Here is a 24,802-nt window from a genome sequence, read left to right on the forward strand (position 1 = left end):
TTGCTCTTTAAATTCGGGTCCGTGCCATATCCTTTCATATTGTGGTCTCATAATACATTGTTCCCAAGACGTGGCAACAGCAGCTTCATGTCATGCGACTTGGCAACAGCTGAAATCTCGCTCTGTCGGTCCCTTTTGCATTAACGGAACCTCATGGTATGCCAATTGATTAATAATAATAATAATAAAATAATAATAATTTCGTGTGGCTGTTTCTAGCAGAGTGCAGCCTCTGTAAGGCAGACCCTCCGATGAGGATGGGTGGCATCTGCCATGTGTTGGGAACTGCGTGTTATTGTGGTGGAGGATAGTGTTAAGTGTGGTGTGTGAGTTGCAGGGATGTTGGGAACAGCATAAACACCGAGCCCCTGGGCCACTGGAATTAACCAATGAAGGTTAAAATCACCGACCCGGCAGGGAATCGAACCCGGGATCCTCTGAACCGAAAGCCAGTAAGCTGACCATTCGGCCAACGAGTCGGACAATTGATTAATACTTAGAGTTCTGAGTGAAGAAACATCAGCGGAAACAAGTGATGAATTCAAAAAAGCGTTTGTGGTCATTTACTATGCGTGAGAAGCATATAGTTTTAATGGAAACTGAAACTATTGGAAATCCTGCCGCCAGCAGAAAATATGATATTAATGAATCATATATTTGCGATTGGAGGAAGAAGAAGGAAATGTTATTAAAAAGTAATGGTAATTGTAGAGCTTTCTGTGGGCAGATTACACAGTTTCCTGAAATTGAAGCACAGGTTTGTAAATACCTGGCTGAAAGACATAAACTAGTTTATAGTGTATTGACTGAAATTTGACAACAAAAGTCATTAGGCAATGCAAAGGAACTTAAAAAATTAAGAGAGTTTTACTGCAAGCTATGTTTGGGTAAGGACCTTTTTATCAAAGAAACTGATTATGTATTTGAAGACATACATCTATTCCACAACGTCTCCCTATTTTCTATGAAGAAAAGTAGACAGCCTTTCATCGCGACATTATTCATTTGCGGAAGCAAATTTTCTACTGGCTTTTTTAAATTTGTAATACTGATCAGATGCCCGTTTTTTCTTTTTTTTCTTTTCAATATGCCATTAGACAATGCGGTTCATAGTAAGGGTGCTGAAAACATTACTATAAGGACATGTGGTAACAAAAAGTAACACTGCACAATAATGTTATGCATGTTAGCTGACAGAACCAAACTTCCTCTGTATGTGGTTGTAGAAAGAAAAACACTCCCGAAAGGAAATTTACCGTCTGGTATTTTTGTTTGAACGCGTGGATCTGGCTGGATGGACAGTGAGTTAATTGAGGACTGGCTGAAGTGTGTTTGGCAATGTCGCCCGGAAGCTTTATTGCGGAAGAAGAGCCTGCTTATGCTCGACAGTTATCGCGGGCATACTTCAGGCGCCATATTGGAATTGATAAGTAAAGGAGAAACTGATCTGGCAATAATTCCAGGAGGGCTGACCTGTATGCTACAGCCATTGGATATTTGTGTGAACCGGCTTTTGAAAGCTGCATTGAAACAGCTCTACGCCGAGTGGATAGAGTCTGCCGGCAATCGCCCACTGGCACAACTGGACATGTGAAGCGACCCTAAGTGCAACTTTTGTGCAAATGGATAACATCTCCACCGACTTGGTGAGGAAAAGTTTCAAGAAATGTGGCTGGTAGTGAGGACGACTGTATGGGATGGTGACATTGATCAAAGTTCCAATGGTGGTAGTTCTGATGACATTGAGTCATCACTGATTTGTACATTAAACTTGTTTTGTTTCTTATTGTGGTGTTTTAATTTTTTGTGTTACTTGTAAAGTGTTTTAAATTAGCAATTTTGTGACACGTTTGTATAACTTAAAATTTTTTAAAGAAAACTTGCGATTTTTTTTTTTCTTTCCAAATTTTGTCATTAGAAATTCAGGTGTGTGGGTCCTATGCTAGATTCAGGATTATATGGGACTAGGAACATCATATCTTGAATCAATGTCTAATTTGCTGGGAGTGTATATTTTTTAACAACTGTTAATATCTTTCTTATTAACAATGTGCATGTGTTTTCCGTACAAGCATCACCTTGCTTCACTTTTCTTTGACTTGCCCCTGTATTGTTAGTGGAATATTTATATATTTTTAACATTAATTTTACTAGTTACATACTACTAGTTCTGTTATCTCCAGTCTTCTAACAAGGAAAGATGCTGTATATGCTTTATCCATAGAATAAGTGAGAAGATAAGGTCTGTACTCTGTATCTATTGCAGTTGCCATATTGCTAATTATACTTCGCACGTTCATTTCACTTCATTCAGTTTTAATGGTTGGTGCCTAGAACACTGATATGAATCATAATGTTTATTACACTACCTATGCTCTCCAATTCTTAGCGTGATCTTTCGTAAATTAATACATAAGGGTGTGATTAGTTTTTTTTATATTGAAGGACTTCCACCCACTTCCTTCATTGTTTATGCTAGAACAGTATCAGTCACTGAGGTTTTATAACAATCAGTACAAGGAACTGCATGGTTCTAAATGTATTTGCTTTTTGTTTGTAGAATGCAGATGTGGCTGCTGTTATTATGCAGGAGGGGTTGGCTAATATCTGTCTGATCACTCCTAATATGACTTTGGTGCGTGCAAAAATCGAGCAGGTTATTCCTCGAAAACGCCGAGGGAATGTACAGCAGCATGAAAAGGTACATCTGTTATCATTGAATTTAATTATTAATTTCCACATTATTTTTTAAAATACTGTATTCCTGGATTTGTTGTGCTGCTTCCTCTGGCAGAACCTTTATTAAAATGTGTTTTCCAACTTCAGGTTGGAATCTTAATTTGATTATATGTTGCTCAGGGTAGGTCATTGTGTTACGAACATGATATTGAGAATATAGTTGGAATTATTAGCAAAGTAGTCATGAAAGAGTGCATTGTAGTGATTTTTCTTTCAACTCAGGGTAGGTTATATTGCTGCTTTCACCCATCATAATGTCAGAAAGACATGGAGGCAATATCTGAACATTCTCTTTGTGTAAGAAAATTCATCCTGCAGATGAAAAGCTACAAGATCATCATGGTGGAGGGTTACCTTCTCTCTTTGAATCCACGCTCAGAATGCATCTATCTTTCTGTCATTGTTGGACAACTCACCAAACAGTAGTGAATGTCAATAATTTTCAGAAATCTTCCATCATATAAAGTTGGAATTCAAAAAGACAGTTGGGGCAAACATTCATTTATAGGAGAGGGATTAACAATTGAAATAATTTACCAAGGGAGATCTTCAATAAATTTCTGACTTTTTAAAAATAATTTACGAAAAGACTAGGTAATTAACTGATAGTGAATCTGCCACATGGGCAACAGCCCTAAATGCAGTTGGTCGGTCGGTCGGAGAATTGTGATCCATCCAGAACAGTGAAAAATTGGTATTTCAGTGCTCAAACTACAGGGCATATCCATGGACATAAAGCACCCAAAACATATTGTACTGCTTTGTAGACTTATATTGTCCTCCTTTGCTGATAAATATTTTAAGGATACACTGTACACTAAACTTATGCAACACACTGCGTTTGTATTATTGTGGCACCTATTTTTCAGAACTGGTGCCTAGGTCAGAAGAAAATTTTTTGAGTTCTGGGTTTAATTATGTACACTGTGATCAAAAGTATCCGGACACCCCCAAAAACATACGTTTTTCATCTTAGGTGCATCGTGCTGCCACCTACTGCCAGGTACTCCATAGCAGCAACCTCAGTAGTCATTCAACATCGTGAGAGAGCAGAATGGGGCGCTCCGCGGAACTCACAGATATCGAACGTGGTCAGGTGACTGGGTGTCACTTGTGTCAGAAGTCTGTACGCGAGATTTCCACACTCCTAAACATTCCTAGGTCGACTGTTTCTGATGTGATAGTGAACTGGAAACGTGAAGGTACACGTACAGTACGAAAGCGTACAGGCCGACCTCGTCTGTTGACTGACAGAGAATGCTGACAGTTGAAGAGGGTCGTCAAGTGTAATAGGCAGGCATCTATCCAGACCATCACACAGGAATTCCAGACTACATCAGGATCCACTCCAGGTACTATGAAAGTTCGGTGGGAGGTGAGAAAACTTGGATTTCATGGTCGAGCAGCTGCCCATAAGCCACACATCACGCAGGTCAATGCCAAACGACGCCTCGCTTGGTGTAAGGAGCATAAACATTGGACCATTGAACAGTGGTAAAACGTTGTGTGGAGTGACGAATCATGGTACACAATGTGGCGATCCCATGGCAGGGTGTGGGTATGCCGTATGCCTGGTGAACGTCATCTGCCAGCGTGTGTAGTGCCAACAGTGAAATTCGGAGGCAGTGGTGTTATGGTGTTGTGCTTTTCATGGAGGGGGTTTGCACCCCTTGTTGTTTTGCGTGGCACTGCATTGATGTTTTAAGCACCTTCTTGCTTCCCAATGTTGAAGAGCACTTCGGGGATGGCGATTGCATCTTTCAACTCGATTGAGCACCTGTTCATGATACACGGCCTGGCGGAGTGCTTACACGACAATGACGTCCCTGTAATGGACTGTCCTGCAGAGTCCCACCTGAATCCTTTAGAACACCTTTGGGATGTTTTGGAACTCCGACTTCGTGCCAGGCCTCACCGACCGACATCGCTAACTTTCCTCAGTGCAGCGCTCCGTGAAGAATGGGCTACCATTCCCCAAGCAACCTTCCAGCACCTGATTGAACTTATGCCTGCGAGAGTGGAAGCTGTCATCAAGGCTAAGGGTGGGCCAACACCATATTGAATCCCAGCATTACCGATGGAGGGCACCACGAACTTGTACGTCATATTCAGCCAGGTGTCCGGATACTTTTGATCACATAGTGTATATCTATCCCGTAGTCCCATTTTCTGAGACGGGGTCAGGGATGAGGTTATTATAATACAGTGGATTGTGGTTAATTCGACATTGGTTAGTTCGAAAATTGTATAATTCGAATAAAGGTTTGTTCCCCTTGAAATTCCTATTCTAATCAGTGGAAAAAAAAAATTGTATTTAATTTTAATTTTCGAAGCTTAAATTTGGACAATTCGAAGTTAGGACTTTATCGCAAGTTACTTTTGTAACGCTTCCATGAATTGAAGCCTTCAAAGAATACCCAAGAATTCTCTATTTTTATTCTAGCTTCCTAGTTATGGTCTGGTAGTCTCTATTGTTAACAGACTTAACCCTTTATCTCTGCAAATGTCAGTGAGTGTAGCATACCTGCCAACATTTATGGTTTGTATGTAAAATTTATGGAAAGACACTGTGTTTTATGGTTTTGCAGATGAACTATTAATAATTTACGATTTTACGTACCAAGAGTCTCTTTTTTAAATTTGCGCCAGAACAAGCTTCCGTGTGCCGCCGATACACGTTGTGTTGAATATTAGATACATCGCTCTGATTTATATTCATCCGATCGTTACAATCTTCGACTGGGAATACGGGACATGTCCTGGATCCCAGTCGATCGATATTGATTTGTTTATGTTGAAAGTGATTGACTCTTGGATAATTGTACACTTGTTCTTTGCAATGATTCATTCAATAATAACATTTAGCGCCCAGTATAAAAAAATAGTTTGATTGTTCTTCACCACAAATTACAAAGCATATGTTATGTTGTAGTTACGAAAAAACATGTGAATTATGTTCGTTGCTTAATTTGCCTCATATTTATTGCGACGCTGAGGTTATGTAGTTGTGGAGTAACGTGAATTGTGTTTGTTGTTTATTTTGTCTTATGATCATTGTTTATCGGTAATCATGAGTAAATCTACGAAAAAAATTATCATCAGGTGTTTAGGGAAACCTATTCTTTGAGTTTTCCTTGTATACTGAAATCGAGAAAAGGTGAGAATGTGAAGTATGATGAACATCTTGGTAATTTGAAATCTAAGGAAGAAAATCAGAAAATAAACGTTTTGTACTGCAGCTCAGGACATTGTTACTTGTTTACAGAAGAGTCCATTTTCTTTGTCGACAGATGGAAGCAATGATACTGATTCCAAGTTGTATCCCATAGTGGTTACTTTTTATGATGCTGCTCAAGAAAGTATTATAAGTACTGTTTTATCGGTACCAGCATTGGAAGGGGATTCCACAGGGCACAACATAGGAAGGCTGCTATTGTGACTGTTGGAATTAAAGTGCAATTTAAGAACTGTCTGGCATTCTGTTCTGACAATGCTCCTATTATGATTGGACAGAAAAATGGAGCTATAGCAGTTTTGAAAAAAGCTCATCAGGATATATTTGGTATTGGTTGCAGCTGCCATCTAATTAACTTAGCTGTTGAAAAAGCTGCTGTTACTTTACCAGCTACATACCTGCCAACTTTTACGGTTTATCTGTAAAATTTACGGAAATTGCAGCATTTTATGGATAGACGGTGTCATTTTACGACTTCGCCGGCAAAATTTTGAAATGGTAACATTCGATAATCGCTCCACTTCCGTGCAATTGATTGTTTGTGTGGGTCGAAGGCAAGTCCATGATAGTCGATAATGCATTCTTTCAACGCATAATCAGCTGTTATCCATTCTCTGTTGATCATAGCATCTGTAGCGTAAAATTCAGGAAATATTTCCTCTCCTTTTCTTTGCATTTTGCGAAGTAGAAATGACATGTAAGCTCAGATAAATATCTGTGACAAAATTCTGTGAAAGTGCTTAATAGTATGTCCTCTAGTTATGCAATTTGTGCAAAATTAGGTAAATGAAATGAAATAACTCATTGTTTGATATGATTGGTATTTTGAACCGTGCTATGTTTGTGTCGTTATTGGAATTTCATTTAAAGTCGGGATAACATTTCTTCCATGAGAATCTTAGGTTGAAATAATAACAAAAAGTTATTTTATTCATTTGACCACCTAATCGAAAGGCTCTGCTCTGCAAATTCTTTGTTCTGCTCCGTTCGCTTGTTGTGATTTAACCTATATTCTTTGACCACGTGAGTGGTGTTCTTTGTTCACAAAGTTTGCATTCCTTGAATATTTTGGCCTTTTAAGGTTATGACATATTTTAATGAAGTATTCGAGTTTTTGTGTTATGACTTCTTGCTTCGCAGTTTCCTGTATTCTTTGGACTAATTACATTTGTTACAGTGACTGGGTATACCGCTATTAGCGAAGCCCATTAAATTATAAAGAAGAAGAATTACATTCGTTCCACGTGTGTGTGTGCTTTTTACCATGTGCATATTCTATATTCACGAGGTTGACGTTGTGTTTATTTAATGGTTTAAGACTTTGTGTGCTTTGACATGTTTTAATGAAGTGTTTGACTGCCTTGAGAGTGTTTGGTATAATTTTATGTGACGTTCAGCTATCCAGGTTCCTTCTGATGTTTCAGTTGATATCAAGACATTTTCATATGCTGTATTCCTATTGTGAGCTGGCCCCGTGGTGTAGGTGTAGTGTGCCTGCCTCTTACCTGGAGGCCCCGGGTTCAATTCCCGGCCAGATCAGGGATTTTTACCTGGATCTGAGGGCTGGTTTGAAGTCCTCTCAGCCTACGTGATTACATTTGAGGAGCTATCTGATGATGATATAGCGGCCCGGTCTAGAAAGCCAAGAATAACGACCGAGAGGATTCGTCGTGCTGACCACACAACACTTCGTAATCTGCAGGCCTTCGGGCTGAGCAGCGGTCGCTTTATAGGCCAAGGTCCTTCAGGGCTGTAGTGCCATGGGGTTTTTATATTCCTATTGTACATTATCATGAATAAATCCAACAAGAAACAGTACTTGATTCAAAATCAAAGAAGTGATGACGAGTTAGTTATTGGCATTCAGACTTCGAACATACTGAAAGATCTCCAGGATCTTTTCGTCAGTGAGAAACTACTTTTGTACAGCCTGTGACTACATCATGAGCAAGTTTTCAATCAAGGATGTTGTGTTAAAGCATGCTCAAGTTGCTAGGTTAGATAAAATTGAAGGTGCACAGTTTTCTTCCATTCATTTTTTCTTGGAAAAGTTTCCTATCATGTTATCCAAGTAAGAGAATGAAACTGCAGATGAGGTGGTGAATGGGCTTTAGAGGCAGTTCACAGTTCTTCAGGTAGATGACACTTGGATTGCAAATCAAGATGCTGTAAGTGATTCCAGTTGGGCACAAATATCAACAATTTGTGGAACCGATGGACTTCTTAAGTATAACCGATTTTCTAGAGTAATGCTCTCTATTCTCACCATACCCCATAGCAATGCAGAATGTGAACATGTTTTTAGCCTTGTGAAGAAAAATAGAACGGAGTTCAGATCATCCATGCCCACTGAATATCTGGAGTCTATTTGTATTTTGAAGACCAGGAGTTCTGGTCCCTGTTATGACAAAAAACTTCCTCAAGCCTTTTTTGCAGGAAGGTAAAAAGGCCACAACTATGACTTTAAAGTCGAACTAGCACGTGATTTGCAGTGTGTATTATATTATTTCTTGCCTGTGTTACGTTAAACAAGTTTTATTGTGTAAAGCCTTTTTCAGTTATCGCACGCCTGCTGCTGTTTAACATGGATTTCTTCTTTATTGTGTTCATCTACAAATCATTGGCATATGATGTAAGTAGGTATGATTTCATTGAAGTATCCTGTTTAAAGCATGAATTATTGTATTTTATAGCCCAGAAGTATTATTTTCGTCAAGCCGGGGTATGATATAAATTCCCTATGGGAATCAACATCTGTGTCATCTGATGGCCAAGCAGGCATCAGTTTTTCGTAGTGAGACAAAGTCTCTCATAGTGCATTGGCACTGCCGGTGGCTTCAAGTAGCCTATGCAGTGGCCTCCACGGTATGCACTAGCCATGCGTCTTGGTACCAACTGACGACCCCAACCTAGCACACAGGGGCAAAATGCTGGCAACCAGGAATGAGTTAGCTGGAAAATTTATAATGTCCAATAATGGACCATTTATATTGGTATTATAAGCCGGGGTATGTCGAGAATCATTAGATTTTTTGTCGCGCGTGTGTTTTACTGATAGCCCTTTTCAAAAGTTGGCAGGTATGCAGTTAGAATTGATGAGATTCTTGTTGATATTTTCTATTACTTGGAGAAGAGTGCCAAAAAAAAAATGTCTTCAGAAATTTCAAAGTATGCATGGAAAAGAAACTAGGAAGTTGTTGGAGCATGTGTGTACAAGATGGTTATCCCTAGCCAGATGTTTAGACATTATTAGATCAGTCGGATCCACTTCTTTCATTTTTTACGGATGAGGCGGAAGTGTGTGTTCCAAATATTTGTGCTAAATTTTGTTTTACTATTCTCAAAGGACACGGTAGATCTGATGACAAACAAATGGAGTGTGTGATTCTCCCTCCTCCTCCTCATCTTCTGCCAAAAGAATGGAATGTTCTTCCAAACATGAATCCCACTACATCTCGTGCAGAAAAGCTTTTATGTGTTTCTTTCCTCTGACCTAAACAGGACATTTTGTACTTTTTTGCATTGTGACTATCCCGTCATTTGATAAGATCAATAAGATCAATCAATAAGCTTGACAATGCAGCAAATTGAAGACCAAGAAGAGAAGAGGATCCTGAGAAACAAAGACTTGAGACTTGAGACTTAAAACTTTTACACGCAAATAGTACACTATAACTGACGAAGAAAGGGCAGCCAGAACGGAAAGAATGAAGAAGTTCTGGGAGCAGAAGAAGAAACATAAGCCAAATTTGTAGCTAATACTCTTTCAGACTTAAATGTATATGGATTGATTAAAGTGCTCCAGTGTGGGTGTATAATAATTTTTTAAAACAGATCAGTACTGTCCTTCAGAGTGCTTCACCACATATCCATCTACTGTTCGAGTTAATGACGGATCAGTTGAAACAGATGCTCACCCGGTTTGTCAAGCCAAGTGTAGTTAAACAGTCTGCATTGCTTTATATCCAGTATCACCTAATCCAGAATCAGAAGGATGATGAACTGGTAATTGGCATTCAAACCTCAAACTTGGTTAAGGCACTACAAGATGAAGACAAATCTGTTTTTCTTATCAGTCAGAAACTATTTCTGTGCAGCCTGCATGGTTAACAAGTTCCCTTTTAAGAACGATGCGCTAAAACATGCACTCGTTTATGACAGACTGTTGCTTTGTTCATTTTAATTATAATAGAAGCCTTCTAATGTCATATCACCATCACTTTCACCAATTGTAATTTTACTCACTCATTGTAATATCTTTATAACCAACTTAACTATAATCTTTTATCATATGTTAATTGTAGTTCTAGCCTCTCCAAGGTTTTAAAAAAAAAATGTTTTATTTCATGTATATATAAATCAAGTGCCTGTTTCTATTTTAAAGTTAAGATAATGGCTGATGATGCCTGAATTCGAGGCGAAACATGTACCATTTTAGTTAACATGCCAAAGTAAACCAACTAAAATAAGACATTTTGTATTGATTGGGTGGTAAATTCAATAAATTAACTTATTGATATTATTCCATTCAAGTAGCATCATACCGCCAAGTTTTTTGTAAATCTGACTTGATTTTGTAATCACTGAAATAACAACATATACCCTCTCAACACATGAAGTTTAATTTTGTTTCCTCTTTTCCTTCTGAGTGCTTGGAGTTTTTTGTCAGGCAGTGTAATGACCTAGATGTTAGGTCCCTTTAAACAACAAGCATCATCATCATCAAAAACACTTTCTTCCTGTGAAGAATAGTCAGCTCCTGGCTCTAAACAAAGGAAAGGAAGATTAATAGTTTTAACTTGTTCAAACAAATTGGGTGACCACAAGCTTGAAGTCCTACTCAGTGGAAAATCAAAATAGCCAAAAGCTTTAAAAATTTTAATGTACAAAACCTTCCTGTCGAGTATACCAACCAACATATGTTGGGATAGATTCAGTTATATTTACAAAATGGTTCCATGAAGATTTTGCTCCAAGTGTTAAACAATTTTTAGATGAAAGCTATGTTCCACATAAGGCAATCTTGATTTTGCATGACGAAATGGCTCGTTGCAATGAAAGTGTGCCAGCCAGAGGGGATATTAAAGCTCTTTTCTCACCCTACAGTGGAACGGCCCTCATCCAACCACTTGATCAAGGTTTACTAGAGATTATTAAGCATAATTGACGACACAGACTTCCAAAGCTTCTACAAGGTGTTTTAGAACATGGAAAATCTGTAATTTGAAGCCTAAAATAAATTAATGGCTGGCAGAATCCTGGGATGATGGTAAACGATTAACAGTTGTTAAAAACTAGAATAATATTCCTGACAACTAAAACAGTACTAATTAAACCTCTCTTAGATCTTGCAAACAGGCTTATTTGTTAGCAAGGATATAACTGAATAAAGACATTAGAAGGCTAAATGAACTTGATGAACAGAATGAAATGACATAACTTTTACCTTTAAAGTAGGTGACACAGCAAAAAGAAGACAGTGGTGATGAACAAGATGATTGTTCTGACAATCCACACAAGATTTCTCATACAGACAGACTAAATGCTATTGAAACAGTACTTTCATATATTGAGCAGCAGGAAGTCGCTACACCTGCTGACATTGTGATGCTGAGGTGACGAACATCGTGGCAAAAAAGTGAGGAACAGCTATAAAATAGAAAACTGTAAAGGACTTTCTTAAGAAAGTTTAAAATGATAACATGTATGCTCACCCAAAATGATTTGATCTTGTTACTGTCTGTCATTTTGTATTTAACCAGTGAAAGGTAATCATATTAAAATGTAACTGCTGTACGGCAATACACCTACTGTATCTTACTGTATTGTTAAATCTGCATACGCATTAAGTGAACCATACAGTATAAGAAAGCTGTAATACACACGTGTTTTTATACATGTTTTTATACAGCATTAAAATCACTAAGGTATGAAGAGAGGCCTAAAAGTTATACTATATCATTTAAATTGGTCCAGTTTCATGACTAAATGGTTAGCAGCTAGTTTTTTATCAAGGAGCCCCAGGTTCAATTCCCAGCCAGGTTGGGAATTTTAACCTTCACTGGTTAATTCTTTTGGTTTGGGGATTGGGTGTTTGTGCCATCTTCAGCATTAGAATTCATCTTAGGTAGGGCCCCATCCTCACAGATGCACAGATTGCCTAAAAGGTGTAGTGGCCCTGTAAAAGGCTGTTTCCTAAGAAGGGTGCTTATCCCCTGTAGCTCCTTACGTGGAGCTGGTATATTTGGTGACTGCCTTGGTGTCCTGGCTGATGGTGTGGTTGGTCAGCTCCCCGGGCAGCAAGAGACTGACAGCAGTTTGGATCTCCCGACTGGTGATGGTGGATGGTTGAGCGCTTGTTGTAGTGGGCGAGATGGGAAGCTTCAGCGGTGGTACGCTCAAAGATGTCGTTGATGAAGCTGTTCATGATGCCTTGTTGGAGATGCCAGTATCAGGATGTACCTGTTTAAATACTTTGCAGATATAGATGGCATAGCTCTCCTTCCTCTTACACTTCTTTTTTTCTCCCTTGGAGTGAAAGACCTCCACCTGATCTCTCCGGAGGCCACATGCCATTATCATACCTGCCAACTTTCCCGATTTAGGCGGGAGATTCCAGATTTTTCCCCGCCTCCCGATTATTCTATTATTTCTCCCGATTTTAGCTTATTTTTCGGTGAACTTCATACATTTGCTTTCATATCACGCCATTTCAGCTTTGTACGCCAGTGGCCAGAATTCCTTCGGTTATTGGCTGCTTTCAAATTAAATATAGACGTTTATTAATACGAGAAATACGCGCGAATGTGTGATGTTTATTGAAACCTGTGTATCGCGACGTGTATATTGATTGTCAATCTCTCGTTCTTGTGTGCTATGTTCGTGTTCGCTCACATCAGTCTAGTCAATTCTAGAGACTAATGGCTAGATTTAGAGTCCTTTTTAGTAATTTAGTGACAATTTCAAAAATAGCGACTAGGGACTTTCTTGAGATTTTAGGAGCCATTTGGAGATGATTTTGGCGAGTTTTAATTTATTTCTTGATAAAAATAACAATGCTCTCGCATAATCGCACAGGCGCATGATACAATATCTTAATCTATGCATTTGCTAAGTAATGACATCTAAGTGCATGACTGATTCACATGTGTGGAGCACGAGTTCATACTGTTTTCGGAAGACTTATCAGAGACCGATCATCTCACTCACATACTCCATGTGAGGGAATAGAGATGTGTAATTTTTAGCCTCGTATAGCAACAGTCGGGTTTTGAGACAGTAAGTTTATAATATTCCATAGTATTCCTGTATTGCGCAAGATATGTAGAACAAGCAGTTTAACCAATCGTCTCTCATGATTCCTCCCGTATTTTCCTGATTTTCATATCCATATCTGCTGAATTTTGGTTTTGTAAATTTGGCAGGTATGCATTATTATTATTATTATTATTATTATTATTTATTTTTTTTTTTTTTTTGCTAGGGGCTTTATGTCGCACCGACACAGATAGGTCTTATGGCGACGATGGGATAGGAAAGACTTAGGAGTTGGAAGGAAGCGGCCGTGGCCTTAATTAAGGCATCCCTAGCATTTGCCTGGTGTGAAAATGGGAAACCACGGAAAACCATTTTCAAGGCTGCCGATAGTGGAATTCGAACCTACTATCTCCCGGATGCAAGCTCACAGCTGCGCGCCTCTATGTGCACGGCCAACTCGCCCGGTATTATTATTATTATTATTATTATTATTATTATTATTATTATTATTATTATTATTATTATTATATAAATTGGCACAAGGTTTCATAAGTGCCTATATGAAATTTGAGTCCAAAATGGCTGCATCCATCCATTTTATCTCAGTTTTCAATTACCCAAGGTACCATCGGTCCAGATTACCTCCGACAGTTGGGATTCTACTGTATCTCTAACTTCTGTCCATTCATTCAGTCAGTCAGTCAGTCAGTCAGTCAGTCAGTCAGTCAGTCAGTCATTCCACATTCAGTATGACTGAAGTTATCATTTTAATTGACAGATTATTTCTGACAAACATGGTGTCAAATTCTGGATAATGAAGTGTCTTGTTAACCTGCTATTGATCCTCTTGTGTGCCTGTACATATTAGTGAAAATCTATTGAAGAAAATGATGAATTTTCAATATATACTATATATACTGCCAGTGCAGTATTGTACTATTCACTACATTCATTTCCTGAGGGATATCTCTGTGTTACTGTACATGGTCAGACTGTCTTCATCATTTATTAGAAACACTCATTAGCGGTACAGTTTACCCAAGATTTCCTTCTGATATATTAAATTATTTGTTCTCATTTTCATTTATGTAAAAATTATTTGGGACCATTCTTTGCAAAATACGTTATGTATTGCCATGTTACTTACTTTTTTCTCTCGTTCCATCTCTAGGGCATGGTGCGCTTTTTTGAGAATGTGACTCAAGGAATATTGCGTCATATTAATTTTGATGTGGTGAAGTGTGTACTGTTAGCAAGCCCTGGGTTTGTTAAAGACAACTTGTACGAGTATATGTTCCATCAAGCTGTCAAGCTTGATATTAAACAATTGCTAGACAACAAGGGAAAATTCATGCTTATTCACTCTTCAAGTGGCTTCAAACATTCACTTAAAGGTAAGACTAATGTACTACTGTAGTTTCTTTTTATTCAGCCATTTAAATCCTGTCTGTTGCAGTGCAATAAAATGGAATTTTGCCATATTTAATAGTTGTATAGTCCAGCATATGAAATACAGTGAGACATCAGTTTTATGGTCTCTGATTGTTTCTTCTTCAATTTTTGGCATTTATGTGGTGGTGTCTCTACAAAGCCTGGTCTAGAAAGCCAAGAACGGTCGTGAGGATTCGTTGTGCTCACCACATGACACCCCACAATCTGCAGGCCTTTGGGCTGAGCAGCGGTCACTTGGTAGGCCATGGACTTTTGGGGCTGTTGCGCCATGGGGTTTGGTATTTTTGCTGTACAAGTCATGTTTTTCCCATCAAATTTATATTTCCACCAATTAAAGTTTATTGCAAATTTATGCTACATTTGTAAGAATCCAACCATAATAATCCACATTTATTTTCACCTCATCCCTCTGTCCCATAATCATTGCCCAGTATGCTTTTATTTGTTTTCCCATAATAATTGTCCAATGTGCAAATTTAATATAGGAGGAAAATTAAACAAGTCGTACAACTCTATTGCTCCACAATCGGTGCAAATTGGTCAGTCATTTAGCCAAACAAACATAAATACAACTTTATTACTCCAGGAGGAGTACAAATGTCCAAGAAGTTACGGAGTAGGCAAAAACAAACATGAATACGAAAGAGACTTTTGTTAGTCGGGAAGTTTGTTATTCCAATAGCTTGCCTTGACATGACAGATCTACTGCGGCAGTGCCACTGTAGCCCCGGAAATGTTCCAAAGACACTCAAAGCAAGATGACAGGGCATTGAAGCGGTCGAAGTATGCCTTTTGCATATGGAGAATCTTGTAGATGTTCCTGCCAATGGCTTGCATTATTTCCATGAGACAGGAGTGCAAAGTGAGGAGACATTATTGAGCTTGTTGCTTGTCAAGTCAGAGATTGTTTCAATGGTGGAGAGAATGAATTGCCCAAAAGTCCCCAGAATGAAAACTTGCATATCTGGACTGTTTGGTGGTTGGCAAACTAGATTCAAACTGATTCCACTGTCTGTTGCAGCATCCATCGAGGTGAAATCATTGGGTTTGATATGCAAATGCGCAATGTCCTGCCGAACGGTCCCCTGAGTTATCCCTGTGCGCAGTCCATGAGGCTATTTTGCATTTATTGCTGGGATTCATTTGCTGATGGACATGTCCCATGAAACATGCTAATTTAGCTTGGTTTCTAATGTGATTATACCGATGTCTCCATGAGTAGATATCTGGCTGTTCCTATAGTTATTGTATTTCAACCTTCTGTCGACAGAGGGCAGCTCCCTCTGTCGCGAGCATGTAGGATCTTTTCTCGGCGAGACCTTTTTAATATCTTCTCCGTGCAGTAATGTTGGGCTGTTTTATGCTGGGGAAAGAAGAGATGTGTCACACACACACAGGCGCGGCGTTTTTGCTTTTCTTATGGTGGTTTTATAAGTTTAAATCTATGCAAAACTGCTGCATCATTTGCATGCTTCGATGAATGATATTGACGGTAATGTAACGTTTTAAATTTATTTGATGTATTATCTTTCTTTTTATTATGGCCGACCGAAGTCCATCTCGGTACTCGAAGCGAGAATGGCATGTGTATGAGTTGTGTAAGTGATTGTGGTGCGTCAAAATCTGGTCTCTGGTTATTTTAAATGAATTTCTCGATGAAACATTTTGCCATTATTTGGAGGTATGGTCTGTGTGTCGGCCAGGTCTGTTCTGGCCGTGCGCAGTGTGTAGGTGATGGATCTGCGTGTGACCGTGGGGTCACGGGCGTCCTGCTGTCATTTGCCCTGGGTGGGCTGTATATCTGCTACTGACGTGAGACCTTATTGATGAGATGTTGAAATGCACTCCACGAGTTGCCTTAATTTTGTTTACTCGCACCAATCTGCCGGAATTATTTGCCTTTGGGGGCAAAAGGATCGCGTGATTGAATGAATGTGTAGATGAATGAGCTGAGTGCCAAGATGACGTATCGGTCTGTTGAATTTATGCCTGTTTGTTCCCCATTCGTGGCTCTTTTCTCCTGGGTGCGAAGTCTTTATTTTGTTTGGTGTGCATCTTTGTTGTTTCGACCTGGAGCTCGCCATGTTGGTTTATTTATTTCATGGCCGTGTGCAGGTCCATGTTTTCTGTTATTGTTTTGCTTTGCGTTCATTGCTCCATGGAGCATTGTCTTTGCCCCTCGCGGATTATTTCCTTGGTCCGGCAGTTTTCTGATTTAATCACTTTATTATTTTATCTGCTCCTTGGTGTGTGGAATCGATATGAGAGGGGTATTGTTAAAAAGAAGTGTGGATATTGAAAATGACTCCCACGCTTGGAATTGCGTTTCTATTCCTCGCCAAAGGAAAGATTGAATAAAGATTGAGTTAATGATATTCAGCTCGCAGTTTTTAGTAGCGAGGCCAGTGGTGGAATAAATGCTATCATCTCAAGAGTAACTGTGCCCTATGCATGTAAGAAAAGATGAGGTCACGAGACCTTGGTACGATTATCTTTTGGGCTGACGCCGAATATGTATGTATTACCTTGTTATTATTACTGGTTATTTCATCTAATTAATCCCTTTGATTTACGTTACATTACAATAAATTCTCATCTATCATTTATAACGATTTTTACTCGTAGTAGTGTTAGTTGTTAGCTTTAATTGTTTGAGGAGAATAACGTTTTCAGCTCAGGGCTATGTATTTCACCCTTCCTGATCGGGGATCCACGGCAAATTTGTTTCCCTACGATGGTCGTGATTCACTATGTGTGTCCTTTAGTTAGGGAGGGTGTGGCTCACCCAGTAAACTACTTTGATGACACTTAATTGAAGAGTGAAAATGGAAAAGCAGAGTAGCGCAGTGGAAGCGTGCTGGGCCCATAACCCAGAGGTCCGTGGATCGTAACCACGCTCTGCTACCATACTGTTGGTAGCGTGCGATTATCAATAGTTAGTCAACTGTAGTGCACGGCAGTAGTGGTAATGTACATACGATACTGATATAATGTAGTATAGAATTAGTAAATATGTATAGCTTAAGCAAAAAGGTCGTAGAAAAAGAGGCACAGATGATAATAATAATTGAACGATGGAAACGCGCAGTAAGGAGGAGCTAGGCCAAGAAATGAAAGAATATAGGAACAAGAGAAAACCAAAGATTAACAATATAAATAAGATATATTTAACAATAAACAAATAAATAATGAAACATTTTGCAACTAGATAATAAATCGAAGACAAAAGTTTGATAGATAGTGAATTACGTAGAGGAAACCTGAAAAGATAAGAAAAATGTGCCACATTTACAATATAGATTATAAGAAATGTATCCAAAAAACCTTATGACCAAATACAAAGCGTACAATGAAGAATATAAAAGCTGAATTAAAAAAAGGAGCAAAACCTGAAAGAAAAGAAATGCGAAAGGGAAAGGGGAAGTGGGGTAAGGATCGAACTGGGGAAAGGATTTTCTTCGCCGGGTGTGTCTATGCTGCGGGATCTGTTATGATATTTATAATACAAAGTAGCATACGTCCTAGGAGGCGGATGATGAGATTACAGTTTTTTACATTGTCCGTAGCGCAGTTCGGGATTGAAAGTTTTCCACAGAAATAAAGTCTTGCATATGCGATTTGAAGATACAAATTTAAACCGGCGGAAGAAAAGTTCAGCTGTGGCAGATGGCCAAATAGAAAATTTAATGTCCAAATAACATAATGATAAGTCTTGCTCACCAAATTATTTGAAGAAAAAACAGTCCAGATGGAATTGACATACAATGTAGCACAGTTATTTTGGTGCTCCACCACTCCGAGATGAAGGCAGACTCAATTTTTGGAGCAGCGGAGTGGGAATATATAGCAGTACAGAAGGATCGAGAAAAGTAAAAAGGCTGAAAGCCAGCATGTTCCAGAAGCGTCATTATGACGTGTCCAATAGGTAAGCACCAGCACACACACAAGCGGAGAAGGCGAAGCGTGGAGATGATGACGTCAGAGTCACGTGATGAATTGAGTAGCCAAACGATAGGTGAGCGGAGTAGTTGAATGCGTGGAGCAGCGGCGACGTGATCGAAGAAAACGCAGCACGCAAGGTAGGGAATATACGTAGTATAAGCGGAGATCTTAACATAGTGCCACAATGGTGAATTCTGTCTCTCCATATTGTAACCATCCAGGCTTCTCCAGCCTTAATAATTTAATATAATATCATTTTACGCGATATCATTTGATATCAAGTTTATCCGCCATCGGCGATTATTTGTAATAACATATTTATTCAACGTCAATCATTTGTAATCAAGGCTTTTTGGAATCATATTGTATATATGATAACATCGTTTTATTATTTAAATTATTATATTATGTAGGATAAGAATTCATTATGTTGTAAATACGGTCAATATGTTGAGACATAGTTGTTTTCATTTCATCTCATGTTTGTGTATACGGAGGGTTATTCTTGAAGCTTGGGATTTTGCGTTAGTCATGGGTTTATTTTATGACCAAGGCTAGTAAACAGCGACCCGTGCGCGAGGCTTGCAAAGCTGGTCAGCTATATCATCTCCACGCCTTCTGGACTTGTCGAGGAAGAGAAGAGGAGTTGATGCTTCGATCTATCGAATCAGATACTTCGTTGTATATGAGTTTTGAGATTGAACTGTTACCAAGAGTGGGGGTGAGCCCATATATATACTGATTCTCAACACGAGAATGAGACGTAACGACCTTAAGACCGTAGGACCTTACAACCTAACTACGTGGAACTCCATCACTAGTACTTCTACTGTGAACATCTACTTTGTACGACGTGATTTGATTTTTGAAACAGTGTGTGGCCGCTCCGCGACAGAGTTATTTTTGTACAATGTGTTATCGCTTCGATGCAGTACTTAGTTGCGGTAATGTTATCAGATCTGCGTGAAACGAAACAAGCTTATGGCTTGTGTGATATTCAGTAAATATTGTGGACGAAGAACTATGTTTAGTTCAAGTCTACGGAATTTTGGTACAAGTCTGTACCGCATAAATAGTATAGCTCAGTTGGATTGAGATTTCTAGTAATATGGAAAAATTCATATCTCTGAATTTTCTCCTCATACGATCAACGCTGATCAGTTATTACAAGTATAGGGCCAATGTCTAATTTAAAGACTAGGCAAGTAGGGAGTGTTAGTCCAGATAGCCCGTACCATATCAGAGAAGGAAGGAAGGATGTCCATGGAGCAAAGTCTACATCGAGAAGAAGAGAACGAGTAACCACAGAAACCAGATGACTTCAACCGAAGCTGCAATTGGTGAGCTTCAATTAGATAAAGCAAGCAATAGTAAATTCAGTAAATTATAAATTCCTCCACGCTTTAAGGAAACTTTTCCGATTCATCTCATTTTTTTTGTATAATAAATTCATTTGTATTTTATATTGCGTTAATTTTCTTTCTTAAGCGATACTTAATGGTTAATTATTTAAAATCCTACCCCTGTGATTTCAATATAAGTCTCTATGCTAGTAAATATAAATTTTGGTTTACAGTGTTATTTAAAACTGTAACCATGGCGCCCAAACATTACATAGAGAAATGGGGAACCATGGAATGTTAATTGTTTCTATTTGCGTGGCAATTTGCGGGCAAGCCACAAATAGTTTATTTAATATTCATGTGTCCCAAGATAATAACTTTCATCTCCCCAAGTGTTTTGACGAGGTGGAACAGTTACATTTGTCGCACCAACGTGGAGCTCGAAAACCATTAAGTATTCGTGGAAAGAAAGCAGTAAAAGTAGATTCTGTGTTTGTGGGGGTTAAGTGAGTGTCCATATAATTTGTATGTGTGATTTTGGGGGAATCATGGCTGCACAAGGTGAAAAGGACATGAAATTACGTAGCGGAAACTTAGTAAAGGGAGGCGAGATGCTGAATTCTGGGAATGTTGTAGATGAAAGCTTTGAAGTAGATAAAACGGTAGAGAGTGGTGGGAGCATGGAAAATAGCACAGAATCTGATGTAGCTAGGATGGAGGGCGAGAAAGGTAATACGAATAGTGATAAGAATATGGAACAACTGTTTGTGATGATGCAAAGGATATTTGAACAAACGAATGAAATCAAGAAGGAAATACAGAGAACGAAAACCGAAATTAGCAAAGAAGTAGAGAAAACACAGACAGAGATTAAAGAAAATAGAAAGGAGATAGAACAGACGAAAACCGAAATTAGCAAGGAGATAGAACAGATTAAAACGGAAATTAGCAGAGAAGTGAATGCTAGGATGGATGCTTTAGATCATAGATTAGATGAAGCACTAGAGCAGCAGAAACTTTTTGAGAATCAGTTAGCGGAACAGGAGATGAGACGCAGCCAACATGAGAAAGTGGTAGAAAGAAAGTTAACTGAACATAAAACCAAAGTCATAGAGTTGGTAGAGAAAGAAAATAGTAAAGTTAGGGAAAGAGTACAACAACAATACGATGATCTGTGTGGTAAGGTAGAGATTAATGCCAAAATATGTAATGAAAAGTTTAAGAAAGCAGAGGAATATGCTATTGAAATTAAAGCCACCAAGGAAAGACAGGAACACATTGCAAATGACGTAGAAACTAGAGAGAAAAGAATTAATGAACGTATTGAGAGGTCGGAGGCACTAATACGTAAAGAAATCAGAGAAACGCAAGGTAATATAGGAAGTCAGTGCCATGGTACAAATTTCAAATATGAAACTGATTTACCTAAATTCAATGGGAGGCAGACAAACCCTTTAGAATTTTTAAACACTGTTAAGAAACGGTTTGAAAAGCGAATAGAAGAAGGAATCATTGAATGGGAAGAAGCGTTAGAAATAATTGATAAAGCTTTTATTGGGGAAACGAAATAATGGTTTGCGGTGTATAAGAGCAGCATGACCAGTATGGTGGAATTCCAGAAATATTTCACGGAAAAATTTTGGAGTGAAGCTATACAAAGCAGAGAAAGAGAACGCATTGTCTTTGGGAAATTTAGGCCACACAAAGGAGTTTCTATGACCGAATATTTTTTAGCCCACGTTATGATTTGTAAAAACGTAGATGGGATGTCAGCGGAGAGAGATATTGTTAAGTTATTACTCGGACATTTTCCCAACAAAATCCGCGAAGCAAGCTGTATGCAACAGATAGAGTCTATTCAGGGAATGGAAAGATTGCTAGCAAGTTTCGATGCGTTAGGAAATAGTAATAGTACACGAGAACACACAAACTATCAACCACCACCCAGAAGACAAGAACACAATCACCGTGCTCAGTTTCAACCGAGACAACAACCTGTAGGTAATCAGTCACACCAGCAAAATAGGAATGTTCACAGGGAACGTAATGTAGAGGAAGGTACAAGCCAAAATCAGGATACAAGGAGACACAGTAATTTAAACTGATAGTAGACGGTAATGAGAGATCAGATTATCAGTCTTCAGTACATGTTGCGAGAAATGGTGTAATGACGCACATGGATTATGATCTCGATGTTAGAGATGAGTTATTACGGGAAGTGGAAGTGAATCAAGTCGAAGTTGGTAGTAAAAGTGAGAACCCCGTTGTTACGATCGTTGTATGGAGGGCGCAGTATCAGGCTTTATTGGATTCAGGCAGTCAAAGATCATGTGTAAGTTTGAAGTGGTATGAGGACAGAAAGAAGGAGAATATTGAGATTGAAGAAATGCCTGTAAAATCCACATATATCGTCACTGCTGTAGGTAAACGATCCAAGCAAATATGTAAACAAGTTGCCATACCTATTTGTATTAACGGGAAGTCGAAAATTCAGATCTGTCTTGTTATTCCGAATCTTATATTTGATGTTATCTTGGGATCTGACTGGCTAAGTTTATACTCAGCTCGGCTAGATTACAATGATGCGATAGTATACTTTAGGTGGGATAATGAGGATGTTAAAGTCACGTGGGATGCCGAAGTTCAGACGAAAGTGGAGGTTTGTAACATGTGGTGTGTTAATGAGGTTTCTAAAGATGAAGAAGAGAGAGCGGATTTTAAGTTGTGTGAAGTGTGGTTAGAGGAGAACCACGATGATGCTTTAAGAGAAGCGGTAGATAGTAGCAATTTGGAAGAAGGTCAGAGGGACCGATTGTTGTATGTGTTGAGAGAACACAAGGAAGTATTTTCATCGAAACCCGGCAAAACACATGTGTATGAACACTCATTTTCAGTGCTGGATAAAAGTATATTCGCTGGACCGAGATATCCGATACCACATAAATATGCTAAAGCGGTAGACAATCAAATTGAAGCTATGTTAGAGGATGGTATTATTGAAGTTTCGAGTAGTCAGTGTGTCAATCCTTTATTGGTTGTGCCTAAGAACGACGGTTCTGTCCGTTTGTGTATTGATGGGAGGGAGATGAACAGACGTATTGCTGTTGATCAATTGAAATCGTTAACTGTAGAGGAGCTGATACAGGATTTTCAAGGGAAAGTTTGTTTTTCTACTGTTGATTTACGTAGTAGTTTCTGGCAGATTCCGTTAAGGAAGGAAGATAGACCTTTAACAGCTTTCAGTCACAAGAGTAATCTGTATCAATTCTGTCGTGTCCCATATGGTACTCGTACTAGTTCTTCTGCTTTAATTCATGCTTTGAATATTGCTCTGGGGAACGAAGCTGACCACTATGCCACTATTTATATTGATGATTTAGTAATTTCGTCTCGCGGTCTTGAAGAGCATTTAGAACATCTCGACAGGGTATTTACCAAGTTAGAACAGGCAGGTTTCACTCTTAAACTGGAGAAATGCATTTTTTGTCAGCCCGAAGTCATCTTTTTAGGACACCGTGTATGTGCAGTAGGTGTGACTCCAGAAAGCACGAGAATAGAGAAAATATTGAATGCAAAAAGGCCCAGGAATATAAAAGAATTGAGATCATACATTGGAGTATGTAACTTTTTTAGATTTGTTTTAAGATTTTCCTACTTATAGGAGCCATTTAGAGATTTGCTGAAAGCTGGCAATAAGTGGAAGTGGGCAGAATACCATGAGAAGGCATTTGAAGAGCTAAAAGATGGTTTTAGGAAAGCTGTGATTCTGAAATATCGTAGAGGAGATAAGAAGTATGTTATAATGACTGATGCATCACATTGTGGCATTGCTGGAGTTCTGTGTCAGGAGGATGATGAGAACAACTTAGGGATTGTTTCGTTGGCTTCGAGAGGGCTTAGTGCAGCTGAGAAACTCTATACGATTACTGAATTAGAGTTCTTAGCGATTATTTATTCTCTAAGTAAGTTCAGGATGTACGTGTTGGGTACTAAATTTGAGATCTGGACCGACCATCATGCGCTATCTTTTATTTCTACTTGTAAATTGTCATCTAACAGGGTCAGTAGATGGATTTTAGCAATACAAGAGTATGATTTTAAAGTGGTACACATTAAAGGCAAGAACAATGTGTTAGCCGATTTACTATCCAGAGACCGAGATTTGTGTAATGAAGGTAGTGTTATTAAGACCCAGGAAGGCATTTTAATCTGTGCATGTCTTCATAAAGACAATAAGGAAGCCTTGAATAAATTAAAGAAGATGTGTTTTGAACAATCTCAGGATAATGAATGTAAATATGTGATAAGAGAACTTGAGAACAGAGATCAGGAAAGTGTGAAGAAAGGTAGACCTATAGAAAGGTTGATCAATTTTTAACGAGGAATTGTGGTGACGATCATTGGCGTATATGTGTACCTAAGTCTTTGAGAACGGAATTAATTTGGTTCATTCATAAGGAGTTGGGACATTTTGGTGCCAGTAAAGTGTTGTATGAGATTCAGAGAAGTTTTGTATGGGATAAGATGGGAAGGGAAATTAGGAAGACTATTTCCTCTTGTGATTTATGTCAACGGAGTAAAGCTCCCAATAGGTATCTTGAAGGACCCAGGCAAGCGGTCATTATTGAGAAAACTGGTGATCTTGTTTGTATTGACTTATTTGGACCCGTAGTTCATGGTAAATATGGCTATCAATACGTTTTTGTGGTGATTGACGCTTTTTCCAAGTTAGTCAGATTGTATCCGATGAGAAAAGCGACAGGTCTTAGTTGCAGTAAAATTATTAGTGACAAGTATATTCAGGAATTAGGTACGCCTAACAGGTTATTATCTG

General features: G+C 38.7%; 1 protein-coding gene across 1 annotated transcript in view; it reads left to right on the plus strand.

Annotated features, from left to right (window-relative positions):
- Positions 1 to 24,802, plus strand: part of pelo (protein pelota) — a 156,761-nt gene that overhangs the window by 89,819 nt on the left and 42,140 nt on the right. Inside the window, exons 6-7 of the mRNA XM_067141624.2 lie at positions 2,561 to 2,701; positions 14,403 to 14,625. Of these exons, the coding sequence (XP_066997725.1) occupies positions 2,561 to 2,701; positions 14,403 to 14,625 (364 nt within the window). The remainder of the gene's footprint in view (positions 1 to 2,560; positions 2,702 to 14,402; positions 14,626 to 24,802) is intronic.

Source organism: Anabrus simplex, chromosome 2, assembly GCF_040414725.1.
Source record: "Anabrus simplex isolate iqAnaSimp1 chromosome 2, ASM4041472v1, whole genome shotgun sequence".
Classification (NCBI taxonomy): Eukaryota; Metazoa; Arthropoda; class Insecta; order Orthoptera; family Tettigoniidae; genus Anabrus; species Anabrus simplex.